The following is a 27,092-nucleotide window of genomic DNA, read 5'->3' as shown; positions in this document are numbered from 1 at the left end:
TGAAGGCGTATTCCAGAGGCTTTTGATCAGTGAATATGATGAATTCACGACCTTCAAGCATATGCCTGAACCGTTTGATAGATGTGTAGATTGCCAAGAGTTCTCTGTCATATGCAGATCAATTTTTTTGACTTTTTGAAAGTTTGACTGATAAAAATGCGATTGGTTCCCAATGGTTTCGGTTAAGTTGCATAAGAGAACCACCAATAGAAACATCACTAGCGTCAGTCCAAACACAATTTCGCACCTGGAATAGGATGTCGAAGAAGAGTTGATGTAGCCAAAGCATTTTTAGCGTTAGAAAATGATTGCTCAGTCGCCTCAGTCCATTGAAGAAGTTCTTCAGGTTTGGTTTGCGTAGTACGTTTAGATTTCTTACTATTCCTGACACCTTCTAAAAAGTTATTTATAGGGGCAAGTATTTGAGCTACTTTGGGGATGAAACGTCTATAAAAGTTGAATAAACCAAGAAATCGTCTTAATTGCGTGATAGTAGTTGGTTTTGGAAAATTCAAAATGCAATCAACGCGTTCTATGAGAGGCTCAATACCAAATTCTGAAACCTTAAATCCTAAAAATTCAATAGAGGGAACACCAAAAGTGCATTTGGATGCTTTTAGACTTAGACCATAATGTTGCAATCTTTCAAATAAAATTTTCAGGTGTTCTACATGCTCTGCCAGTGATCGGGAAGCGACCAAAATGTCGTCCACGAATGCGTACACAAAAGGAAGATTCCGTGTGACTTCGTTTATAAAACGCACAACAACATTCCATTCGCCGAGAAGAAGTATTTAGTAGTTGTTTTACTCTGCGCTCGCAGCGCGATTATATGAAGGAGTGCAGATATTCTGGAGAGTGTGGGATACATCGCCACAAGGTCATAGTACACTCTTCACTGAAGGTCCACCGTACCACTATATTTGTGGCTTAACCAGTTGGATGGGACCCTGAAGGCAGCTCTGATTTTTTGAACCAGACTAGAAACCGAGCAATCCCTGGTCTAGCACCCCCAGATTAGGTTATAGTGTAATGTGGAGGATCGCGTAAGTCTGGTGTGTTTTTCCCATTTCAAAAAGGTTTGTTTGCTAATATGTTCTTCACCCCGACTTCTGATGTTGTTCGTAACGCTAATGACACTACATTTTCTTCTGTCATCAAGTAATTGTAGTCCACATTCTTGTTGTGATTTAATGTTATCTGTGGAAGAAACAGCACCAGTTAGCAACAGCAGTCTTTGTGGCTTTAGCCTCTATTTTATCAATCTTCTAAAGTGCCGAAGTCGAGGAATGCGACCAGATGGCTGAAGCATACTCCATAACTGGCGGAATCAGTGTGGTGTAGATAGTTTTTAAGGTTTAAGGGCATGCTCCCCAGTTTGTGTCATATTAGGCTTTTTAAGATTCTGAATTTTTTTGAGTGATTTGTTGGCACATTTCTTAATTTTTTCAGTGAACCGTAGTTCAGCATCTAGAGTAATTCCCAAATAAACAGGGCTTTCTGTCTTTTTTAAGGACAGATTGTAGAGATAAGTTTGAAGAGAATAGATAACTGTTTTCTGTCAGTTGAGAGAATGCTGTACGATGTTTTCTGTGGGTTGAATTTCAACTTTCGGGAGTTTGACCACTCCGAAATTCCTTTCAAGGAGCAATTTAGAGCTTTTTCAGACCGCTCAAAGCACGTGTCAGTATGCCAAATGGCAATGCGGTCGGCATAATAAACCACCTTTGTATCTTCCTCAAGGTGCATGTGGATGTTATTTACATAGATGAGGAACAACAGTGGGCTAAGGACAGAACCCTGTGGTACACCACCCCAAGCCATTTTTTACGCTCGAGTAGACTCCGTTTAAACGCGCTTTAATTTTTCTATTTTTGAGGAAGCCCGATATCCAGATTAAGGCATTTCCCTGGATACCCACTTCATGAGCAATCTGTATTAGCTTCCCTCTCCAAATAGTGTCAAAGGCTGAGGTCATGTCGAGAAAAACTACGAACAGTTTTTTTACGTGGTTTGGACTGTAAGTCATCAATGATAGACTGGCAGAGTATAAAGAGTGCGTTCTCAGATGAATGTTGTCTATCGTTCAAGTAAAAGAAATTATTGAAATGCAAAACTTTCATTGGTTTTACACGAATATATATATTTTTAAACTACTTGAGAAGGACGTCGCTCTCCATTCCAAATCGACCATTGGAGTTGGAAAGACTTATGAAAGGAAATCTTTTTGAAAAGGAATAAAAAACTTATCTCTGGCGGAAAAAAAAAGGAATAAATAAATTGAAAAAAGTTAAGTACTCATTCGAAAGTTTTAGGACAGAATCGAAAGCCCTCAAAATTAGTATCAGTCAAAGGTGAAAGTTAAACAAGATAAACTTAAGGCGAACATTGAATTAAAAATGCAAGTGGTGATGTGATAGTATGCATTATTTAGGATTTTAAAACGCAAAATTTGAATGCTTTGTCATAATTAACATAGAATGTGATTTTTAAGAATGGAAAAAATTATAAGGAGAGTGAATATTTTGCTTTGAAGCACACACTAATAATTAAAAAATTATCTCTTGCTCTCAATCACTTTTATTAGTCTTAGCGTCTTAGAATTTGAAGAACATTCTTGGTAATTTTAATCGAGAATTTTTTTTTTTTTTTGGGTGGAGGAAATGAGTTTTTGCTTGCTTCGGTATTGAATACCATTTTTGTATGCTTTGTGCACCAGAATATCCCACAAATTTTCTATTGGATTAATGAGTCGGGTCTTCTGGCTGGCCAGTGAAATATTTTCATTAAATTAACATTAATCCATGACTTCGAAGTTTGAAAAATCTGTAATGATGCATTGTCTTGCTAAAACAAAATAATCCCCACTCGTAATTAATGCTGCATCTCGTAACAGATTATGGCACAGTATATCAAAATAACTTTAAAAATTCTTTTTTCTCTGCTCAAAAGCTATAGCCTTTCGTTGCGGACCTCTTCAGACAGTTACTGAGTCACATCCAAATATAAACTGTAAGAAATTTCTCTTTCTTCACAGAAGTCATACCAGAAGCAGGGGTGCTCGCTTAGGGGCTCCCTTTTCATGGCGCAGACTGTGCCATTGAAAGTTTTAGGGCGCAATGTTTTGAGGGGTCTTTACGATAATTAGGGAGCTGCGCCTTTGCTCTTATGGGGGTGGGCACCCCAATGATGTATAATTTTAAATTTTGATTCATAAAATTGTGCTTTTGACACATTGACATTTGTGCTATTTTTTCCCTTCTTTTTTAAAACTGATTGTTAAACATGCGTCACTAAAAAAAACTTTTATTTTCGAGGTAGACCGTGCAACGTCGGGTAATGCAGCTAGTGACATATAAATTAAAGTTTCACAGTTCTGTATGCTTAATGGGTGTATGGTGTGATAGTTTCCAAAATTTATAGCTGCATTCTTTAAAGATTTATTATTAGTATTTTACTTTATAATGCTCAACTAAGAAGTAAAAAGTCTTAAAGTAAGGCTATTAAATGACTAAAAATAAACTATTTAAGAATTCAATACGAAATATAGTTCAAAGTACATTCAAATTATTGAGACTGCTCAAATTGAAAGATTTAAAGAAAATATTGAATTGAATATTTAAAACTATTTTGTTGCAAAGCACTTTTGTCATGCATTGAGCTATACTATTTGCACGCCCCCCTCCCCCCCCCCTACAGAAAAGTTTTGAATTTGAGAATTAATTGTATTTACTATGTTTGGAAATGTTTTTTGTTGTTTTTTGATATAATATGCTCTGAACTATAACCTTTGCCCCCCCCCCCCAAGAATATATCGATATATCAAAACTATCAATATTTGGAGAACGATTTATCGCGGTATTAAAATTGTGATATCACCCAGTCCTAATTAAGAGTCATTGGCCATTACAAAATGTGAATTCACATAGGGATTTTTCCTACAACTTGCAGCAAAATTTTACGTTTTAAAAAATAATGAAACAAATACATGCACGAAAAGCTATTTTAAATATAGTTTTATTATTTTTACTTGGAATATAAAAAGCTACACATGTTGTGATTTTTATTCAATAATTAACAATATATATACATCTGTCTCTATAATTAGTAAATATCATTTGAATATAAAAGCATAAAATCTTGAAAGCTTTTGGTAATTGCTTTTCCAAAGGCCGCAAAACTATCACATAGGGAGGCACGAGGAAAATATCCTAAAAATAAAAAAGGAACAATTAAAACAAATAGAGGTCATTATCAATATTTTTGAAAATAAAAGAGTCTTGCATTTATAAATATCTCTACTCGTCACATTTTACATTTACACATCACTTTCATAAAACTGTAATAATACCAAACACTCGGCCAAATGTAGACTTAAATGTGGATAAAATACTGGATTATTAGAAATAGATTAAAACGCATTTCTGCACAAAACTCCTGCCAGTTTTTTGGCCCATGTGTACAGCCAAGTTTCAAAACTCAGTCGGGTTATTGAGTGCCAAATTTTCGAGAAAGTCAATATGCTCTTGTCACAGAGACGTCTTATTCAATTCATAAAACAATAATAACTAACATTTTATAGAATTAAAAAGAGGGAAAGGGCTAAAAGTTAGCAAGAAATAAATAATCAAATCAATCAAGCACTTACTAAGCTTTTTCCACATAATTTCCAGGAAATATTCCAAACACTCCTGTTCTAGCAGATGTTCCCACATACCAGCCATCATCACATACTTCTACAACACATACCATGTCTCCTTCCTGAAGCTCTAGCTCATCAGAGTTTTGGGGATTATAACTGTACATTGCTCGATACCTAAATGTAAATCATAACGTGAGGTGAATGATTGAAAAAAGCAGACAATGACAGGCAGTAAAATTTCAGTGCCAAAATAAAGCAAGATTATTAAACATAAAAGTTCTCACTTTCATAAGGATGAAAGAAAAAGAAGTAAAAAATAATATGAATGCTTCAAAAAGTTTAAAACAGAAAGAGAAACATCAAATAAACAAAAGGCTTATGTATAGACAAAACTTTTGAAAACATAGAACAAAAGAATGGTTCTTGTGTTTCACAGAAATGCCCTGCTAGACAACTTACTCAAATCTAAGTTTAATAACTTACAAAAAACCATTTTTCTAACGACATAATATCCTTTTGTATTTATAGTTCTTTCAACCTATCCTAACTATCCATAAAATTTTAAAATGCTTCAAAAGATAGTTCTTAACAATAAATCACAAAATAAATTAACTAATAGTAGCTAAAAGCCAAACGATAAACTCCTATCCAACAATAGAAAAAAATACACCAATCAGTCTCTTTCACAAAGTACTAATAATGAAATTCCCAAAATATTTTCCATAATGTCCATTCTATATAGTTTTAAGTTGAATGCTAACAAAAATTTAAATGGTCCTTTAGTAATAAATGCCATTACTAGTTAAAACTTCATTACTTACTTTATTGTCTTTCAAATTTGTAAAAAAATTGAAAATAAAAAAAATATTCTGAAAAAACTCATTTGTGCACTTTGATTCCTCTTTCCGAATTCTGAGTATACAAAACACATACAGTAATTGAAAATTAAACTACAAAACTTCCAAATGAAGCTGAAAAAAATACTCACATAACTGGTTCAATTAAATTGCTGCTCCTTATGTTATGGTTTAGCAACCTCTCTCGTTCATTCCTCTGGTAAAGAGAAAGAAGAAAGTTTGAAGTATTTTTATATAGTCAAAATTGTGTAATGTTGCCCTTGATTTAAATTAGTTGAATCTAGCAATTTAAATTTCTGCTTTAAAAAAAAAGCCATTGATTAAAACCAAACATTAAGAGAGAAATAGCATCTTTAAGAAGTATTTAAATGGACAACAGGCTTCCAATAATTTGAAGTCAAAAAATTAAAAACTTGCTTCAGAAAACCTGAATGAATATACTTATTACACATTGTATACATACATGAAAAGATAGACAATCCAATGTAATGAATCCAATAATAAAAGAATTAAGCACCGCATCATGAACAAATTTTTGATCTTAATTTATGTTTTATTAAGCAAAAAAAAAAAAAAAAAACAATAGATGTTATTTAAGAAAAAAATTTAAAGTATACAGTATATATAATTTTTAAAGTATAAAGGATAAAAATAATAAACAATTACAACTAGATTCAAAGCTGTTTGCACTGCCTTCAAGAATAATGCAAAAGTGCACCAAGGAATTGCAATGAAATTAGCATTATCAAAAATTGTGGTTCAATACAGTTAGTGGTTGCTCAACACAGCTAAAAACTAGCTGTTAACGGAAATTTTCATAGCCCCCAAAATCAAAATTTTTTTCAATCTAAAGCTTCTGAACTAAATCAAAAGTGCCAAAAAGAGGCAACCAGAAAAAAAGGTGCCCCAGTCTCAGCATTTATTACATTTATTTTTTAAAATAAAAATTCATAATCAAATGAAATAAAGGAAGAGTTAAGTATCGATAAAAATAAAATAAGGAAATAAAACTATATACGATACCAAATTTTTGCATTTTTAAGAAAAAAAATTGAAAAAAAAATTTAAATCATTAAATTCAAAACTTTAGAAACAATACTAACATTCACCGGACTTGCAGAATGAGGAGATACTGAATTTGAGCTGTGCTTAGATAATCTATCTAGTTCTGCAGTTATCCTGTAAAAGAGATTTCAAAAAATCATTTTACAAAAGAATTTCTTTGAAAAATTCACATGAAAAATATTATTGCTATATAACAAGATCTAAATTAGCAGATACTTCACATCATTTTCAAAATGAAAATTAAAGACTTTAATGAAACTCTACAACATTTTTAAGGAACAAAATGCATGTAAACTTATCTCATTCTCAAGCACACCAAGAACTTGTTAAATTCAAATGAAATTCATGAGTAATTTTCATCAAATATTAAAATTCAGGAGTAGTTTATCGTTGAAAAATAGTTGTGCCTTTAGGAATGATTAGAAACCAAATTCTATATTTTTCAATTAAATGCACACAGAACATTAGTCAGTGGGTTGAATTGAATGAATATTTAATTAGATAAGGATCTAATCATTGAAATTATACAATGCATTGTATTCAAAAAAAAAAATTTATACATAATTATTGAATTTCATTCAACAGTACATCAAGCTTTAACTAAAAAATTTTTATTCATCAGAAAATCTACATATAGGCCATATATCTTGAAAAATATCAAATACAACTACATCTTTTTTGGTTACAATGAGCTGTTCCGAGATGTCACTTTAATCATCGTTTGAATCATTGAACCGGTTTCCAGCTTTCAAAATTGACATTTTGAGCCACTTAGCAAGTGTTGCCGACACAAGCGTCTTCGAACACTTTTATTACTTTATTGTATGCAGGTATAGAAATTTTGCTATATGAAAACATTTGGGCATTCAGATTTCAATGGCAATCTTTCTCTCTTTTTCAATTATTAAACAACAAAACCGACATTCGCATCTTCAAAACATTGACTTCCATAGTAACTTTTTCACACTAGCATTCTTACAAAAAATAATTTTACAATTAACATATGAATGCAAACTACAATAATTTTTAACATTACATATTTGGTTTCCTTCAAATATATTTGCAAGAAAAATTTAACATTGAGCTCAAGCTTCTGAAAATTTGAATTTTTGACCTCAATTTCTCTGACGTGGAAGATAAAAACTATAATAGGTATCAGTTAAAAATAATAATTTTGAAACATTAATACAAGAAAGTCATGTGGTCTCCCCAATAATTTTTTTCCTGGTTTGAAGCATGCAGGACTTTGTCTGCATCGTCAGCAGGTTCATGATATGTTTGGAAACAATGCATGTATGACGACTTACCTTGCAGGACTGTAAGTTTTTCCTATTGGTGAGCTTAATCCAGAAGTAGGACTTAAAGTAGGAGATTCAAAAGCTATACCCAAAAAGAAAGAAGAAAATTAATTAATTAAAACATAAAAACTTTTAAGCGTATTATAAGACTTTCATCAGAAATCAAAATTTTATGTATCTGAACTCCCAACATAATACACGTACACAAACAAAGAGATGTATATCAGTGGCATGATTCACTACTTAATGCAACTAACATGGGGGGGGGGGTTCTACTTCTTAACCATTAATAAAGTTAGATCATAGCAATTTCTAATACATAATTTTTTTTTTTAAACCTGCCTTTTTACTTTCTTCTATATCTAATACATAGAAGAAAGTATTGGATTCGTGCAAATTTTCGAATTTCGAATTTTGACTGATTCGAACGTTTTGAGGTGTGCTGAGTCCATTTCGACTATTTTTGGAAAATGTCTGTCTGTCTGTATGTGTGTGTGTATGTGTGTGTGTATCACGTCTGTGTGTGACCAGTTTTTTGTGGCCGCTCTACAGCAAAAACTACCGCATGAAATCGAACGAAACTTGGTACACATATGTGCCACTATGTGAACTTGTGCCCATTGGTTTTTGGCGCGAATTTCTCCAAGGGGGGTGGAGCAATGGGACGTTTTTCGAGTTACGCGTGCTTGCTATTCCTCAGGAAGTAACTGGCGGAATCAAACAAAATTTGGTCCATATGTTGCCAGTAACAGAAACAGGTGCTGATTCAATTTTGGTGTCAATAACTCAAACGGGGGTTGAGCTATAGAACGTTTTTTGTCGTCAATTGTGACTGCTGTATCTCAAGAAATAATGAACGGAATGAAAGAAAAATTTATCGGCAAGTAGCCCTTAGTGGGTATAAGAACTGATTTTATTTTTGTGTCAACAGCTAAAAAGGGGGTAGCGCAATCACCCGTTCTTTTTTTCCATTTTGAGTGCCCTATCTCAAGAAGTATTGCTACGTTCTGGTTGAAATTTGGAATATATGTGAATCCATTTGTAAACAGGCTTTGGTTCAATTTTGACGCCGATCGCTCTAAGAGGTGTTGATTTTTTTTTTTTTTTTTTTTTTTTTTTTTGCGAATAAAAATATTTTTATTAATGCAACAATAAGAAAGATAAATCTTAATAGATTGTCGTCTGCGTATTTCTCGTGATTTTAATTGTATTCAAATGGCCGGAAATATTATCTCAATGATTTAAAATTTTTAACTGTTGCCATCTTATGTTTGTTAACAAATAAAATATTTGTAATTAATTCAAGCAAGGCTTTTAAAATAACTTTCAATTTTCGCTCTTTGCTTTACTTTTGCAATAATTCAGACATTGGGATGGTCGTCAAGTTTTTGCATGTGTCATTTTGTTTTTGTTGAGTTTTATCAGAAAAAAAAGAAAAATATAGAAGAAAGTTTCGTGATGGCCACAACATACTAGTTTATTTTAAACTAACTCCTAAAATGACATCAATGGCAAAAACTTGTATGTAATAAAGTAGAAAACTTCATCTGTTAGGCAAAATGAACTGAACTTTACAGATTACATAACACACACGGACAGGTTCAGGGGACAGACCACAAGGCAGAAATATGACAAAGATACAAATCACTAGTTTAATATATTGTTCAAAGTTGTTAAATTAGAATTTGATTGTTTAGAAAAATTGAGAACTTGCACCTAGTTACTGAATCAATAGCTTATCAAAGAGAACCCAATGAGCTCATCTTATATTTGCTTAAAAGATGGAATCACAAAAAACATTTTTTAGGGGAAAAATATATTCAAAACTTAACAAGAAGTTTCATCTAGAACTAAACGAGTCAACTTTCCCGAATATCAATATCAACTTTCTAGTATCTGATCAACATTCTCAAAATTAGCTAAACTTGCAAATTATTTCTAACATATTTGCAGTTTAAGCCAATTTCTAGAAATAAAATGCGCCTCGCTCATCTAAAGAAATAGACACATAAAAATTAATAAATGAACAGATAGAGGAGTAGCACCTTTTAAACAAAATACCTAATACATTTTTTCCATTAAAAAATCTTTAATCATTTTCAGAAAGAACAAAATGAAAAATAATAAGCTAATTAAAATAAATACACTATGTCAAAATATATATATATATATATCTTTCGTTCCGCCCCCCCCCCCCCCTCGCTGCCGAAAAAAAAAATTAAATAAATGTATCAAAATAAATAAAAAACAACAAAATATCAACTTAAAGAAATAATTTTCACTATGAAAAAAAATGTCTGCTCATATCTTTATGTAGAAATATACAGGACTCTGAATTTCTTTTCCTAACACTGAATACATAAATTAAAACTTTAGCGTGAAAATAAAAACAAATCATATCAGTAATAATTATTTAGAAGTAAAAAACAAGGTTGCAGAGTCAGAGTCGATCTCATTTTGGTATAAAAGAGTCAAGGATTTGGGAGTGGAAAGTTCATAATTCAAAGACTCAGAGTAGGTCATTGTTCCCTAAAGTCTGCAACTCTGCCAACGTTTACGGAGCCAGAGTTGAACTAACTTTGGGATAAAGGGAGTCGGATTCAAAGACTTTAAAATTCCAAGAGTAGGAGTCTGTCATTTCCCCTTTGTGTCCTCATTTTACGCCAAACCTACGGAGTCAGTCGGGAGTTGTGGAGTCAGAGTCCAAATAATTTTTGGGAACAGGAGTCGGTATGCGGAGCCGACTTCCCTAAAATACTAGGATTCGGAGTTCGGAGTTGGTCATCAAGAGCTATTTCCTAACAAAATTTGTTGGAAGTAAATCAGCCTTTAAGTTTGGTGTTTATATTGACTTTTAGTTTCGCAATAGGCGCCAATATTAAGTGATTTGAAGTGTTCAAAATTGAACAGAAAATTGTTCAAATCCGAAAGATATTTTCTATACATGTTCTTCATCAAGAACTTTTTCTAACAAAGTTTGCTTGAAGCAAATTCGCCACTAAGTTTGGGATTTATATTTGCCTTGAATTTCCCCGTAGGTGCTAGTGTTAAGTTTTTTGAATTGTTCAAAATTGAAAGAAAAATTGCTCAAATCAAAAAAATGAAATATGGGAATAAGGGTGTCCTCGCCAAAATCTTTCGAACAAAAAAGATGGTTCCATTTGGGACTACTCACTCAGTTATGGGTGAGGAGGCAGTCAGACAAAAGACCAACAGACACATTTTTCCCCATTTTAATACCCTACTTTCCAATTTTTAATTTTTCGATATTTACCTAACTATTTTATTTATTTTTGACTTTTTCTTTGTTTCTCGCAATGTTTTTACGATGCATTAAGCCATCTTTCATGCTTTTTTTTCTTGTTTTTCTGACTTATACTGAGAAAGTAGGCTAAAAAAAAGAAGAAAAACATTTGACGAATCTAAAAAAAACATATGTTATTTCATAAGGTCATTAGTGCATCAAGAGATGTTTAAACCCTTTACTTTAAACATATATAAAACAAATATATGTGTGAGTAGAAAATATTTCAAGATACAATTAAAATTATCAATGAATTTTGTAAGCTTTGCACAGTTGGATTTTAAACCAAAATAAACAATTCAGTATTTTAATTTTTTCAAACAGCATTATATATTTTTTTTATTACTTAGAATTCAGTTTTTTAATAGATTTTATTAAAATAGTACTATACAGGCGATATCTATGTACATAATTTATCAACAACCACCCTAAAATTCAAATCATTAATATTAAAATAAACTAAGTTAAATAGTACTTTATTATGCTGTTATGCATACATTATGCAGCAAATGCAAAATAAAACCCTGTGCATAAATTTAGTACTTTAAAAAATCTTCTAAAAACTTGAGTTATAGTAACTTTTTGCATTGCATAAAAAATTTTCATAATGACTTTTCCAAATGAAACTCCTGACGGCGATTTAAAAGATGTTTTATGCAAAATTTGAGATTTAAAAATAATAATAATAAGCAAACTTGAACTAAAACTCACAGGCCTGGTTAAGTCTTAATAAATAACAAATTGAGCTAAAGAAATCAATTCCTGGTAATATGTTTTTTTTTCCAAGTAGCTAACAAAATAAGACCTGCAAAGAGTGATAGGAAAAGTCTTAAACGAGCTGATGTGATGACATCCTTTTACTCCACTTTAATGTCATTTCCCCATTTACTGCCAATTTTAATGTGATTCAATAGTTTACTCTCTAAATATCACCAACATTGGCCACATTGAAATCAGATTTAAAAAAAAAAAAAAAAAACACTAAATTTGTCACGAAGTTGGCCACAAAACTTGACGAAAAAAACACTGGCGATAAATCGCTAAGTGTGCACCAAATTATAACACGACTTGAGTTTACATCGAAATTAACAATGATTTCCCCCCAAAAAGGGGCAAAAGACTCCTTTAGAAACACCCGAATGCAAAAGGGGAGATCACGCAACTAGACCCTACTAGGAGTATACCTACCAAATTTCAACCTTCTAAGACATACCGTTCTTGAGTTATGTGACATACATATGCACATACGTATATCAATACACACATACATACATACATACAGACGTCACGAGAAAGCTCGTTTAATTAAATTGGGAATCCTGAAAATGGATATTTCGCATGTCTATACATTCTTAGGCACTTATCCATGTGTGGTAGAGTCGAAAAAAACTCAACATTCAATCAGGGGTGAGTAAAATGGAAATTAAGGTCGATTTTTGAGTGAAATGTTTTTCTTGAATACAATACTCCCTTTTTTGTAAAAGGAAGTAAAAAACTAATTTGCAACAAATATAGCCTCATAACCATTGAAAAAGGCTTATACAAAAGCAGGAAACGACAAAATGATTGCAATAGAGATTAAAACCTAGCTTACACTTTTCAGGTTGCTGTAAGACTTGTATATACGATGCAGGTATGATACCCTTCTTATTATTCAAACGAGCTTCAAACCAATTGTTATCTACTCTTCTTAGCAAAGCCAGTGTTTCACCCTGTGAGAAGGAAACAAAAAGAAAAATATTGCAAATAACTGGATTCATTCAGTTTCAGTATATATTTGCAATGTGAACATTGATACTTCATTATAGTTGATATTAGATTAAACAATATGAAAAATATTTTTAAAAACATTGAAATGTTTTAAATTACCATGTTGTACAACATGATAATGAAGGTCTTAAAAAAAATATTTCACACTAGAGGACCCGACAGACGTTGTTCCGTACAAACTTTGTAAATAGAAAAGTTAAAATAGTTCAATAAACTATCAAGTGTTTGCTTGGTGTCAGAATGCGTGTATTTATTACAACTTGATTTATCGAATGCCTACTGAGCAGTTGTTTTATTAACTATTTTTTCTCACGTACCGTTAAAGATCTTCATAGATTGTATGGTTTGTTCCTTCAGTCATACTCAAAGTATAAAAATCGTCCTCAGATATTAAGTGTAAAAAACTAACTACCCATCTAGAACAAACCGGAAATCCCACTGCTACGTCCCCTATATGAAAAAGAATGAAACAATCAAAAGGATATCGTTTAAAAAAACGTTTTAAAAAAAACAGTTCCCTGAATTAGCGAAAATCCTCCCCCCCCCCTCCCGATGAAAAATAAACACGTTCTTCAACTAAAAGACGAAACACTACATAAAAACCAAAAACAATTATTTGCAATTTAAAATATTTCGTCAAATAAACAAAAAAATACTATAAATTACATTAACAGTAGTTTTAAAATGTAAAAGAATAATTACGTAACTCAATTGTTTATGGCCAAAGTCGCCAAGCCACCACGTTACTGTAATCCAGCCGAGCATAAAGCGAATCGAACTCCGACCGATTAGTGGTCCGATCTTTTGAACGAAAACTTTTAAATCCACTCTCTCAATGAGCATTTGTCTCCCTTGCTATCTTTCCTCGCGTATTTGGATGATTTTCATATATTTCTTAATTTGTTCTTTCCACTAAAGATAAAAATCTTCCACTGCACTGATATTGTGTACAGAGCTACCCTGTTGGACTAAAATAAAATTTGTTTTTTTCTTTATATTCCACTATCTTTCCGTTAATTATGTACTGATTAGTTTGATAATCCTTAAAGTGTTCTTACCATTGGTGCCAAAACTCAGATGGATTTGAGGTGAGAAACAAATATTGGGGATATTTCGATAATTAGGAATCTGGTGATTTTTCTTTGTTGGCGTCAATTTTTGGCTCCAGCACCTGCGCGAGAGGTATTATTCTTTGCAAATCAAAATAACGAGATCGGAAACATCTATCCACATAAGGTTACTATAAATCAGCAGTGTTACCAAAATAAAATTATTTACGCCAAAAATGAGACGACCGTGCCAGATTACCAGTTATCAAATATCCCCTAAATATTGCTAGGTACAGTATTTTCTGATCATTTGGTTAGGAGAACCTAAAGCACCGATTCAACCACATGATTAAACTACGATGAAAGAAGACACGTTAGCCAATTTCTTCCAGTACTTTAGTTCAAAATACATCACGGGACCTAAAATTGTTGTTTTCAAGAAATGAAGGCTTCACTCTCTCTCTCTACGCTTTATCTATTCTCAATTGACATAATTATCACAGTAGGAAATTTCCTTACAAAAAGCAGAGCTGGCTTTCTTATTGTCCTTTGGCAACGGGTTAAATATTTATTTCAGTTCTCGCTCAACAATAGGTTAAAATAAATATTGATCATTTGGGAGATATAACCATCCAATGTTTAAATTAATTAATTAATTAACAAAAACGTTTCCGATTCGATCCATTGCACTTCGAAACCATGCTTGCCACAACTTAATTACACACAAAAAATTTGATCAAAATCGGTCCAACCGTTTAAAAGCCTTATGGTGACAAACGTCCGCACAGAAGATTTTTATATATTTCACATAAAGGGCAAGTAAATTAGATACTTAAGTGCTATTTCACTTGCTACGATTGGCAGTAATTTTATAAAGAAATTGTGAACCCCATAAAGTTTTACAAAATAGCTATCCTCCTTACATTGATTTTTTTTTTTTTTTTTTTTTTTTTTGTGATGTTTTATGGGGGACCATTTAAAATTATCTTTAGGTATAGATTTATAAGAGATTAACAATTAAATTGAGTTTCAACAATATTCAAAATATATTATAGTAGGGTATACTTCCAGCATTTTAAGTTGTAAGTCACTCACTTTTCAACTAAAATCATAAAATCAAAATACAATTTTTCAGAGCTTTTAGAAATACATAACCAGTTTTTACAACACTTTATGTATGAGCACATATTTTGTTTCATCTTTACCATGCTCTGCTTTTGTAATATATTATTAAATATGTATTATAAGAATTCAGTGAGAAGTATATTTTAACACCTTTTAAAAAAATTTCCTTTTATCTATCAATCATACTATAAAATACCAGTAAACCTCAAATTTATAAAAATGATTGTACCTGAACAACATCAATAAATCCTGAAGCAATTAGTATTACATATAATGTCCTTAAATCTCCCAAATACGCTATACATGTTCGAAGCTGGAAATTGTGTTGACCAAAGGAAATTGAATTTTTGCTTGAATTCTATTTTGTGTTTTACGTTCCTATGGCTCAATGTCCTGTAAAGTCTCAAAACTAAATTTTGAACCCTGCATTTCTCCCTCTTTTCATATTAAGACCATGGGAGATAAAAAGGCCAAATCTCAAAATGTTTCTCAGGAAATTAGACTGAAAGTTTTGCACATACGTCAAGATAGCAAGGGTAAATTTGTTCATACACAAACACAAGGGCATATGTGAGTGATTACTGGCAAAAAAACAAGCTGGAAGATGAAATCAAACCAAAAGTTTGCCCTTGCTCCTCTAGGAAAATCAGACTAAGAGCTCTTCATAGTGGTGCTACTCACTTAATCAAAACACTAGGAATGCTACGGACCGATCAGCTCAAAACTTGCTATGTATAAACCAGGGTTTGTTGATTTGAATCAGCTTGATATAAATTGTAATTAAAATCATGATTTAAGTCAAGTGATTTTTTTTAAAAATCATTGATTCAAATCAATTGATTTTAATCAAATGATTTCTTTTAACAAAATCATTGATTAAAATCAGTTGCATTTACTTTTATAAATTATTTTTGCATTTTCAGAATGTATTGCTCTAAATTTAACTACACTGCATTATATTATCTTAACTTCAACAGGCAAAACTACATAGATCCCTCTTTCTGTGTGTGTAACAGATTTTCACTCTATTGCTTTTACTCCAAAATTAGTTTAGAACAAAATAAAAATTTGGAGTTTTTCTTATACACCATGACTAATATAATTCAGAAAAGTAATTGTTCAACATATTTTACTCTAAAAACGTACGTGATAATGGAAACCTTATCTTTAAGCAAAGCATAAAACAAAATCACATCTTATCAAAGCATTATAATGTATTTATAAATCTTAAAATATTATTGAATAGTTAGAGAATTTATCTTAATTTTAAAATCAAGTTAAATGGATTCATCTATCGTATGAAATATGTAATGTTTATAAATTTAAAGTAATTAATATCCACAAATTTTTGAACGTTTTAAAAAAAAATCAAAAAGATATGATTTAAATAAAAAAAATACAATTTAAATCAAAAAATCTGAATTTTTTTTTTTTTTTTTAAATCAAATTAATCACGAACACTGGTATAAACGTGTGTTCCAGACCTATTTGATTTTAGGGAAAAAGGAAGAAAAAATTGATTTTTCGTATTCATCTTTGTCTTTCCAAGTATTGATATTATTATAGAATTCATGTCACCAAAATGACTCAATATATTAGTACAAACATTTCATTTACAATGCATATTTAGAAGTGATACTGTTGGATCACAAGAGCAGAATACAGGATGTTAGTAGTTCAAAAAAAATCTCTTTTCAAGCTGTTGAATTTCTTATTTTACACAGAATTTCAAGTGTGAATATATACATATTTACCAGTGAAACTTATCAAACGAACTCCGCTTGTGTCTTACATCAAAAAGTTTTTTTTTCAAGTTTCAAACACTTATAACACTGAAACGTATGCCTAAATATATGTCTTCTATATTTGCAATGTGTGCATCAAAAAATTGCTTGTTCCTTTAGTTTCTACAAAAATGTTCAATGCATGTTCAAACATTGAAAAGAGGAAACTATAATTTTGTACCTTTAAACCCTTCAACTTAATCATCTCATTCAGTTTTTAAAACAACATAATTCATCACCTTTCTCACAGAAAGTTCAACCGATGTTTGTGCTGAGAAATCATATAAAGCTCTTCCAAGACCTTCTGAAATAGATTTTGTCGGTGAAACCGCATGTTCTGGAGGGATAATCTGGAAAATACAAGACATTAAACTTGTAGATATAAAGAAATATGTGAAGTTATTAATACAAATTTGAAAACAACACACTCCTATGTTTTTAATGATTGAGATTATTTCTAATGCATTTAATATTCACACAAACAATTGATCTAATTGTGAAAGCATAGGATCTTCATACCAAAATCTATATTTATAAGACACTAGCTGTGTCCACTGGCTTTGCAGGGTATACCTCACAAATACAAGATATATCAAGTGATGTGTGTTCAACAATCAGGCTTGAACAAAAAAAAAAGAAGAAAGTTGTACTATTTCCCGACAGATAGCAGAAAAATAACCAAATTGGGAAAAATGTTTAAATCTCTCCAATACAGTAAAACCCTCAGAGCAAAGCAAGAATTTTATTTGTTTACACTCGAGAAATATTTGGCAACAGATTTTTCTTCTCAATGATTTCTATCACGCTAATTAAAACTGAGCTAGTGTACGATAAATTTCAGATTTAAAACTGATTTTCTAAACTTAAAAAGCTTATAACTTTTCTGTTGGGTGATTTTAGCCATTTGATGGCTTAAATTCCGGAGAAAAAAAAAAGTCTTCCAAAAAGGTTTTTTTGCAGGCGTTTGAATGACATTAAAATTGAACTGATTGGATAATTATTTTGGGTAGAAAGAGCCATTTAATGTCATTTTTGGGTCTTAAAATAAAAAAATCCAACAATTCAGCACTTTTTTGCTTTTGAAAACCCCCCTCACGGGCGCACAAGTACCTTCTTACCAAATTTGGTCGAAATCTGAGGTAAATTGTGAATTTGTATAGGGAACATATAAACATATACACATATTCTCTGCTTTATTTATATTGATTTCACAAATAATAGGGTTTTTACAGTAAAAAATCCTAACAGAAATAAATTACTGCATTTAAAACTTAAGGATTTCTTCTTATTCTATTAATAAATGGAGTTATGAATCCCAATATAGTTTTAATTGCTTCATTTATAGACTTAGAAATAAAAATAAAAAGTTTTATTGCAATAATAAATTTAATATTTACATAAATAATTAATCGGATAGAGAAAGCATAATAAATCTTCACACAAAAAGTCATATCTCTACATAGTATAAAATGAAGTCTCCAAAAAGCGTCTGTGTGTTTGAACTCGCAAAACTTGAGAACTATCTGACCGATTTTGCTGAAATTTTCACAATTTGTTCCTTTAAGTCCTGAAAAGGTTTGCAGACCAGATCAGAAAAAAAAACTGATGAATAGTTCTTTTTTTTATTCCAATTTAGGCCCAATTTTCACATAAATTCCTGAAAATGGGGGTGAAAAATTACTTGCATATATTAATATTATATATCGCTGGAAAGAGTAGATTTTACCACGTTTTAAGAATTTGCTTTAATGCTCTAACCTACTTACGGCAGGAGTTATTTGGTTTTTTAGCTCGAATTTGTTTAGGCACAGCTGAAATTTAGCACTACTTTCTTCCTTAAATCTATCAATAAAAAAAGAAGGAATCCTCCCACAGTTTTCTTTTGACACCATTGGAAAAAGTGACATTTTTTATTCCAGATCTATCTCCAGATCGACCTGTGGTCGAAAAATTAAGCTTCTATCTCCAAAGGAAAAAAGTTACCAGCGTTTTTAAATCATGTTCGAAAAATGTCATCTTCATTCAAGTTGTTCACTATTTCATTTTTGAGTTTCCTCGGTTATGTTTTTTGAATCCATTGTTTCTTTCCTTATTTTGCATTTAATTTCTTAAACTTATTTCATTTCATGTTTCCTTGGTTACACTTTTAGAATCCATCTTACACATTTTAATTCCTTAAAAGCATTTTAATTACTGTCGACATTGTTTGGAAGAGATATTTTGCATGATTTTTTTTTATTCAAGACTGATTGTTGAATATATGTCAGTTGACACAATTTTTATTTTCAAGGTAGACCAGGCAAAGCCGGGCAAAGCAGCTAGTTTATAAGATATTTCATTAAAAATGAGATTTTTATAGTAAAAATTGCAACAGAAATGGATATTGTGCTTAAAGCTCAAGGATAAATTCTTATTATACTAATAAATGGAGTTATGAATCCAGACATAGTTTAAATTGCTTTATTTGTAGACTTTGAAACAAAAATAAAAAATTATATTATAAATTTTTCCCTTAGTTATGTTTTCTACCGAAGAAACCAACTTTGAACTAAGTAAAATTTTTAATTACAAAACTTTCAAGTTACTATTTTGCAATTTAAAGCATTGAAGTATCAACCTTAGATGATAGGGGAGATTGGGGTATACTTGATCGTTCGTAGGAGATCTTGTCAACCCCTTGCCCCTCAAATCTTGATATGCTGCTATAATGCACAATTTTAATACTGGCAACATAATTACCATTGTAGGTTTGAATCCCCACATGTCAGATGATCCGTTTTGCAAATGCTTTCGGCGTCTGTCAGTTTTCAGAGGCGACATTATTTTTTTGGATTGTGGATCAAATTGGTTTCCAGCTTTTTCGAAGAAGCTAAGCAGCACATACAATGTTTTCATGACATGGTGGAAAATTCAAAAAAGATGTTGAAAGTGAGAGAAGGAAAAAAAAAAGAATATAAAAAGAATGAAATAGGAAAAACTCACCTCTACATAAGAAATAGGAAATATGCCAGTAACGCCTAGATGCTCTCCTTCATACCAATTTTTGTCTAGTTGCCTTAAAACCAACAACACATCTCCTTTTTTCAAAGGTATTTCTCTATAGATGGAAAAAATTAATAAATTTTAGGAAAATGTAAAACTTTAACATAATATTATATTCAGCTGTAAACACAACAGCCCTAAAAACAACAAATTACAGAAACGTGATTATTTGTGCTAAACAACCTTGGATATTTATAGTTATTCCTTGGCATAAAGGTATTTATTTACATGTCATATTGTTTGAATTCAAAGATTTTTATCTTACTGTAAAAAGGAGATTTTTTTCTCTCTTAGAGTGAAACTCATTCCTTTTAAAAATCAATTAAAAAAAGAATTTTATTTTAAGAAAAAGCAGAGAGATTGTGCGAAGGTTTCTTGCACAATCAGCATCCACTCATCAAAAAGAGATGCCTTTGTGACATCATAACCTAGCTACTTTCATTTAGGTGGTTGGTTGTTCAGTTATTCATAGCAATACAGTGTACTCTAATTTTAAATCAGAACAATATGGATGAAAAATTATTTTGCTTTTTTGTAATGAAACTGAAAGTACACTCATTCTGATGATGATAACTTAACAAATTTTCAAAATATTTTCATGGGGATTTTTAAATAACCTTTTGGTAGCCAAAAGAACTACTGGAGTTTAGGGTTAATCCACTAGAGTTAAGGTTAAAATTTCAACCATCAAAATATCGTTAAACAGGCAATTGCTTCGTTTAAATGTAGAAGCAATTCATCATACCTTGGAGGGCGATTTTCTAGTCACAATAATCACATACAGCACAGTAAAAGAAATTCAAAATTTAACGATTGAATACCGTATTTTTAATAATACCAACTTGTTTGTTTCTGCCTTAAAGTCGAACAGAGCTCTAGCAGGCAACTTTAAATCTGGTGATTTGGATGGGGATTTACCAGCTTGTCTATTTGGAGGAGATAACTGACTGGATCTAGAACACAATTTAAACCCATGTCATAACATCAAGCATTTATATAGCAGTTCTGATTTCTACAAGATTTATGATTTAGATTATGATTATGATTATTTTTTTTAATAGAGAGTTGAACTATTACAGTGAATATTTTTTGAAGCTAATATCAATTGCAAAATATTATAAACCATTAACAATTATAGTTTAATATAAAAAGAAATTAAATTTGATACAGTTCAACCATAGCCAATAGGAACATGAGCTCATATTTTTTTAACTAATACAAAAATAAAAGCAAATGAGATTGGCAATCAGAGGTAACGTCGAGTTAACATAAGGGAACTAAAATATAAAAATTTTATTATTACTACACTAAAAGAGGTGAAAATTTTATAAAAATAAGATAATACTTCATGATTTAGTTTTAAATATTTCAGAATGCTCAGTTCTAAAAAAAAATATTATGTTCTTTGTCAAATGATAAACATGTAATAGAAATGGCATTAAACAAAACGCAACTCAATTTGGTGATAAATTGGTTGGATAATAGCAGGATTTCATTTGATGTCATTGTCTTTAAAAGAATTGTTAAGTACACTTCAGTTGGTATAATCTAAATGAAAAACATTTTTTTAATTTAGATTATGGTCCTTTACAGTTTGTGGTCCTTTTTCCTGGTTTCATCACTGACCTAAGTAAAACGATTCAATGTATATCACATCATTTAGCTGATTTCTGAAGTTATAAAGCGATAGTTAAAATGTTCATAATAAAACCAAACAAACAAATTATCATTTTCCTTACATCAATTAACATAAGTCTTTTTAATTTCAGTCAAGTTATATAGATTTCTTCAATACTTTATTTATGGTCACTGTAAATAAGCTAATGGATTTAATCCTGAGCTTCTACTCCTTGAACAATGTCAAAGTTCACATTTAAAACAAAATACAAAAAAAAATTAGTAAAACACAACCTACGTTAGCTATTCCTAATAACTTAAAAGGACACATAAGTGCAACTGCTGTTAAAAATAATGTTACAGTTGCTAGGGGAAATTTTTAAACATGATTTCATCACTCTTTTTGCTTAGTTTATATGCTTATTTGCTTATAAAAGTAACACCAATGTATGGAATTTAGAAAATATTTTATAAGCTTTGAAGGAAATTTACAACAGAAGATAAATATCTAGTTTTATAACTTCTGTTACACATGTTTCATACTTTCAATTTACATTTTAAATGCTTAAAAATTTGATTTCACAGATTTTTTTCAATGCTGAAACTTTCCACATATAGCCAGATAAAAAACAAAAAATGAAAACAAGTTTAAAGGAAAATATTTATTTACATACATTGGAGACATCCGTTGCTGAAGTTCTGAGTGAATGGCAGATCTCATTTGTATTTCGTAGTTACCATTACTTTGCTGAAAACAGATTAAAAAACATAAGCCCATAAATATCATAAATAAATCCAAAAGACAGCACAGTATATTTTACCCAACCGTTAGTTTCTGTAAAACCGACTCTTACGCCCAGAAAACTATGAGGGTGGAACTTTGAAAGCAGGAACTATTTATTTACCACCAACGCAAAAGCGATATATATTCCACCAAAAGTTGCAATTTTTTAGTATGATCAACCAGCATTGTGTACAGCCTGTTTCCAACGATGCAAAAGTCGTAGAACACATATAGCAGGGTCTGTTCTGTTGATAGTTGGAATGGAATGATCTACTGCCGCAGGAACTTTTAGAAGACTTCTGAGACAAATGTCATGAAGTGGTTCCATCATCACAAAGACATAAGCCCTGGTGATTTTGAGTTAAATCCCAAGATGAAGGAGCCACTTTGACACTTTGCTTCAGAAATGTTTCAGAGATTCTACTGCAGCTGACTGCTCCATTTGAACTATTAACAGGTGTCCTACGATTTCCATATCTTTCAAAATGGGCTATACACAATGCTGGTGACTACATTGAAGGACTAAAGCTTGGTGGCATGTATTCCTTTTGTATTAGATGTAAATGAAGTTTCCACTACTAAAGTTCAAGTCCTACCAGGAAAGACATTCAAAAACTATGAAACTAAATTTCAAAAGAGTTTTGAAATTTCCTTTTTTCTTTCTTTAATAAATATTTTCTACACATATTACATCATAAGCAAAGCAAAAATTTAAAATATATATATATATTTTAGTGTTGTTTTAAAACTTTATTGTTGTAATATTAAGAACCGCTGATCATGCAACTAGAATACTTAACCTTTGAGAAATAAAACCTATTATGAAAACACACATATATGTAACTTATTGGTATAAAATTAAATGCAATGAGAGCAAAATGAATAACGTAATAATTAGAAAATATTCACATTTAATACCATCTTTTATTTTTAAATTTTTTTTATTTCAAACCTAAAATATAGAATGGTGCATGAACATAAAAAATTCATTTATGCATTTTTCTAAAAACTCATTGGAGCGCAGTAGACTTCAATATTTATTAAGTATAATTTAGACTCAAAAATGATAAAAACATTCTACTTACATGGCATAATCCATTGCCATTTTGATTCATGTAAGTAGCTGGAAGTGTTAGAGGCCTCGTAGCTACAAAAATACATAAATATAACTAAGCTTTATGTATTTTAACAAATGCACAATTGATCAAGAAAAATATTAAGTAGTTTTTCCCTAAATAAAGAAATGACTATAGCAATTTTATAAAAACTCTGCTTATAAAGAATTTGATCATTCATGTACATTTAGAAATTGAATAATTAGCATAAGCAATTGCGTCAAATGTATTATTTTAAATAATTTAAATTGTGCCTTGTGGGTATATCTTACCTTGTGGATATGTTTGCTGAACACGATAATTCAGTGGAGGTGGAGGTACAGGACCGATTACCATTTCTAGTAAAAAAAAATTGTGTTTTGAATTAATGACAATATATAAGAAACATAACTTAAATTAACTTGAGAACCTGATTATCTTTCCCTTCCTTAACTTTCAAGGTGGCAAGATCACGCTCACTCAATAGTATGCTATTGTGACTAGCCTCAAAATATTTATTCGGGTTTAATGTCAAAAAGGTTAAAAATGTTCGGCCTTTTTTCCTTCTTTTTTTTTTTTTTAACCAAGCACTAAGAAAACTAATAAATTATCATAAGAAAGCAATTAAATTGAATGCATTTTTTTTCAAGTAGAAATATTAGTAACAAAAAGATTTTTATATAACAATTAAATATTAAGAGCATATTGTACAGTTTATTTAGGATGGGATTGTGAAACAATTTTTCAAATGATATTCCAATAATTATGGGAGGGGGGATGGTTTTGTGACTCCTCAAATAATTTTCTATGAAATACAATCCCTTTTAAGATTAGAAATAACTGCACATTATAACTACAAATCAAACTAACTTTTAAAATATTTGACTGCATATATGCATGTCTTTTCCACTACTATGCATAAAAGTAACTAATATTCCTGAAATTACTATATACCAAGTTCATTTTTCATAGAACTAGAAATAAACCAATCAGAAAAATATTCAAATGAGATTTTAAAGCCTGAAAATAAAATATAAGGACAGAAATAACTACTGCTATGTAATTAAGACAGCAAAAGTGACTTGAAATTCAATCTGAAATACTTTCTAATTTCAGCTTTAGCATAATTGCTATGTTTTTAAAATGTATCATTACAGAATTGTATACCTTGAAGTCTTGTTTTATGAACAGAAGAAGGTTTAATACAGACTAATAATATGCACTTACCTTTTGGTTTTTCTGGGACAATTTTACCCAGGCCTAAAGGAGGAATTTCCCCTCCTTGTTGCACTTCTCTATACCAAAATTTCTGCTGATTGGGACTCATAGGTAGTGGTTGAACTGCTTTTTTTGAAAGGGTATTGTCTGATTCATAGCCATTTTTGAATTCGCTGAAAATATATTTGATGCCATTAAAAGTACAATATTATTCTAGAATATGATTTAAAAAATATTTTTAAAAAAATGTAGTTCATAGCTTTCTCCTGCAAAAAAAATTTCATTATTATTAATAAATTATTAAATTAAAACAAATTACATTGAAGATTGAATGGAATGTCCATTAATCCCCTAATATTTGCATTGAAAGCTCAAATTTTTATATTAAATATATTGCATGGGTTATTTTAGAAAATATTAAAGAATATCTTTATTTAATAACATATTTCAAGAAAAATAATCTAATACATAATAATAGTTCAACATAAATTGGGAGGAAGTGGCAAGTTGCCTTGATTGAACCTTTGCTTTGATTCCTCTTTTAGCACAAAATAAATACATGTTAATAAAATGCATACGGATAAAAATTTAAAAAGATGTTATTTATAAACAACTACTTAAAATTGGCATATAAAAATTAAATAATTTCAATTTTTTTTTCTGACTCTAGTACAATTTAATATGTAATGCTTTTTGTTCCTAGATGTTAAAAGAAAAAATAGTTTAATTTTTTATGCAGTTTTAGTTGTTATGCAGTATGGTATGTTCAATGTCCAATAAAATCTTATTTTTAATATTTTTCTAGCCGTATTTAGCAATTATTTTAGTTCACATTTAAGAAAGCATCTTTAGTAATTATTTAATCATAATATCAGTCAAACTATCAAACAAATGACAACTACAAGAGCACAATTATTTTATATTGCTAAAATTATCATTTTAGAAATAAAGAAACCAATCAATTTTTAGAGATAAACAATTCAGTCAGTTTTATAAACAAATTTAATTTCAAAAACAAACATATATAATATCTACATTAAATATGAATAAATGACAACTTACTATGAAGGTTTTAGAACATTCTTAGTTGGCAAGAATCTTTTTGAACCCTAAAAGCGAAGTATGTTAAAGTATAAGTATAGTTTTTATCTACACAAATGCAGAACACATGCATGGTTTTAATGATAAAAGAAGTTTGATTCTGAGAATACTTTTCGGCAATATTCTGTCTATGAGGCTTTGGGAGTTCCATTTCCTTATTTACTGATGAAATGAATTAACAGAAAGTTGTGGAATTAAGTAAAATATTTAATAAAGTGATTGAAAAATCATCATTCAGAAGAATTTAACTATAACATCCATTGTCAATGATCAACATCATAAAATTGCAAAACAAAGGGAAAAAAAAGTACAGATTTAGTTTTAAAAAATACTAAAAAATTAGGACAAATGTTAAAGAAACCACATTAATATTGCAGAAAAATTAAGAAAATGATTTTAATAAAGAATGCTTGCAGAAATAAGCTTACATATAGATGAAAAAGTAATAGAAAAACCAATCAAGAAAATATGGTTAGGGAATGCATTTTCAGCATTCTTTGTATTTTTGATTGCTTTAAAAAAAATCCCATGTCATGCCTTGTCTATAAAAGCGATATTTCCCTTGACCGTGTGGGCGAGGGGAGGGTAAACTGGTTTTTTTCACCGCCTGAGAAAATAGTTGAGTATGGAAGGATACTGAAATGTAGTTCCTATAAAAGAACTTTGACTTTAGCCTCTTATGGAAGCAAAATTAGAAAGTTTTTCAGTAGTTCTGCCTACTTTTCAAAAACGAAAAATATTGTTGTTTGTTTTCAGTAAAATAAAGTTCGATCCAAAGAGAGCTCATTTCTTCCATAGGAGTTAAGTTAAAGGAGGAAGTGATTCTGGATTTTGGAACAGAGTTTTGTTAGACTATTATCTTACACACTAAGAAGGTAACTGAACTGAAAATTCTTTCCTCTGTGACAAAACTCATCAAAAGCAATGAGATTGCTCAAGATAAAACAATCTTGTGGGAATCTAACAAGGCTTTTTTTTAATCCAATATTACTGTACTAAATACACTGGTGAGCAAAAATTAAGGACAAAGTCGAAAAATTAGCATATCAGCTGAACGAAGAGGCAGAGCGGACAGAAAGACCAATCAGGAGATTAAGTAAGGTGATGTACGGTTGCACATGCGCAGATATGCGCAGACGTAATGGGGGAGTGTCTGAGTAGTATAAAGCATGTTGTCGGTGTAAGATCAGTATTTCTGGCAAAGAGATTGCACGCCGTATAGCAGTTAAAATCACACCGAGTTGCTGCTTCAGCGAGAAATGGCGAATAATCAATCTGTTAGACACGACATCTGGATGCTTCTACCCGAGGTCGAATCATTGGGAAGTTGGAGGAAGGCCGC

At 30.7% G+C, this 27,092-nt stretch overlaps 1 protein-coding gene across 2 annotated transcripts in view; it reads right to left on the bottom strand.

Annotated features, from left to right (window-relative positions):
- Positions 1-4,001: 4,001 nt before the first annotated feature.
- The window catches only part of LOC129234159 (sorbin and SH3 domain-containing protein 2-like), a 121,856-nt gene continuing 98,765 nt past the window's right edge, over positions 4,002-27,092 (bottom strand). For both annotated transcript variants that reach the window (XM_054868072.1, XM_054868073.1), the window contains 14 exons: positions 25,712-25,758; positions 24,659-24,822; positions 23,725-23,790; positions 23,423-23,484; positions 22,228-22,301; positions 20,779-20,889; positions 19,877-19,991; positions 17,134-17,244; positions 12,761-12,878; positions 7,872-7,944; positions 6,603-6,678; positions 5,631-5,695; positions 4,649-4,816; positions 4,002-4,211 (listed from right to left, as the gene is read on the bottom strand). In XM_054868072.1, the coding sequence (XP_054724047.1) occupies position 4,211; positions 4,649-4,816; positions 5,631-5,695; positions 6,603-6,678; positions 7,872-7,944; positions 12,761-12,878; positions 17,134-17,244; positions 19,877-19,991; positions 20,779-20,889; positions 22,228-22,301; positions 23,423-23,484; positions 23,725-23,790; positions 24,659-24,822; positions 25,712-25,758 (1,251 nt within the window). In that variant the 3' untranslated portion in view covers positions 4,002-4,210. The remainder of the gene's footprint in view (positions 4,212-4,648; positions 4,817-5,630; positions 5,696-6,602; positions 6,679-7,871; positions 7,945-12,760; positions 12,879-17,133; positions 17,245-19,876; positions 19,992-20,778; positions 20,890-22,227; positions 22,302-23,422; positions 23,485-23,724; positions 23,791-24,658; positions 24,823-25,711; positions 25,759-27,092) is intronic.

The sequence above is a fragment of the Uloborus diversus genome, chromosome 1 (genome assembly GCF_026930045.1).
Source record: "Uloborus diversus isolate 005 chromosome 1, Udiv.v.3.1, whole genome shotgun sequence".
Lineage (NCBI taxonomy): Eukaryota > Metazoa > Arthropoda > Arachnida > Araneae > Uloboridae > Uloborus > Uloborus diversus.
This window is presented reverse-complemented; position numbering and strand designations above follow the sequence as displayed.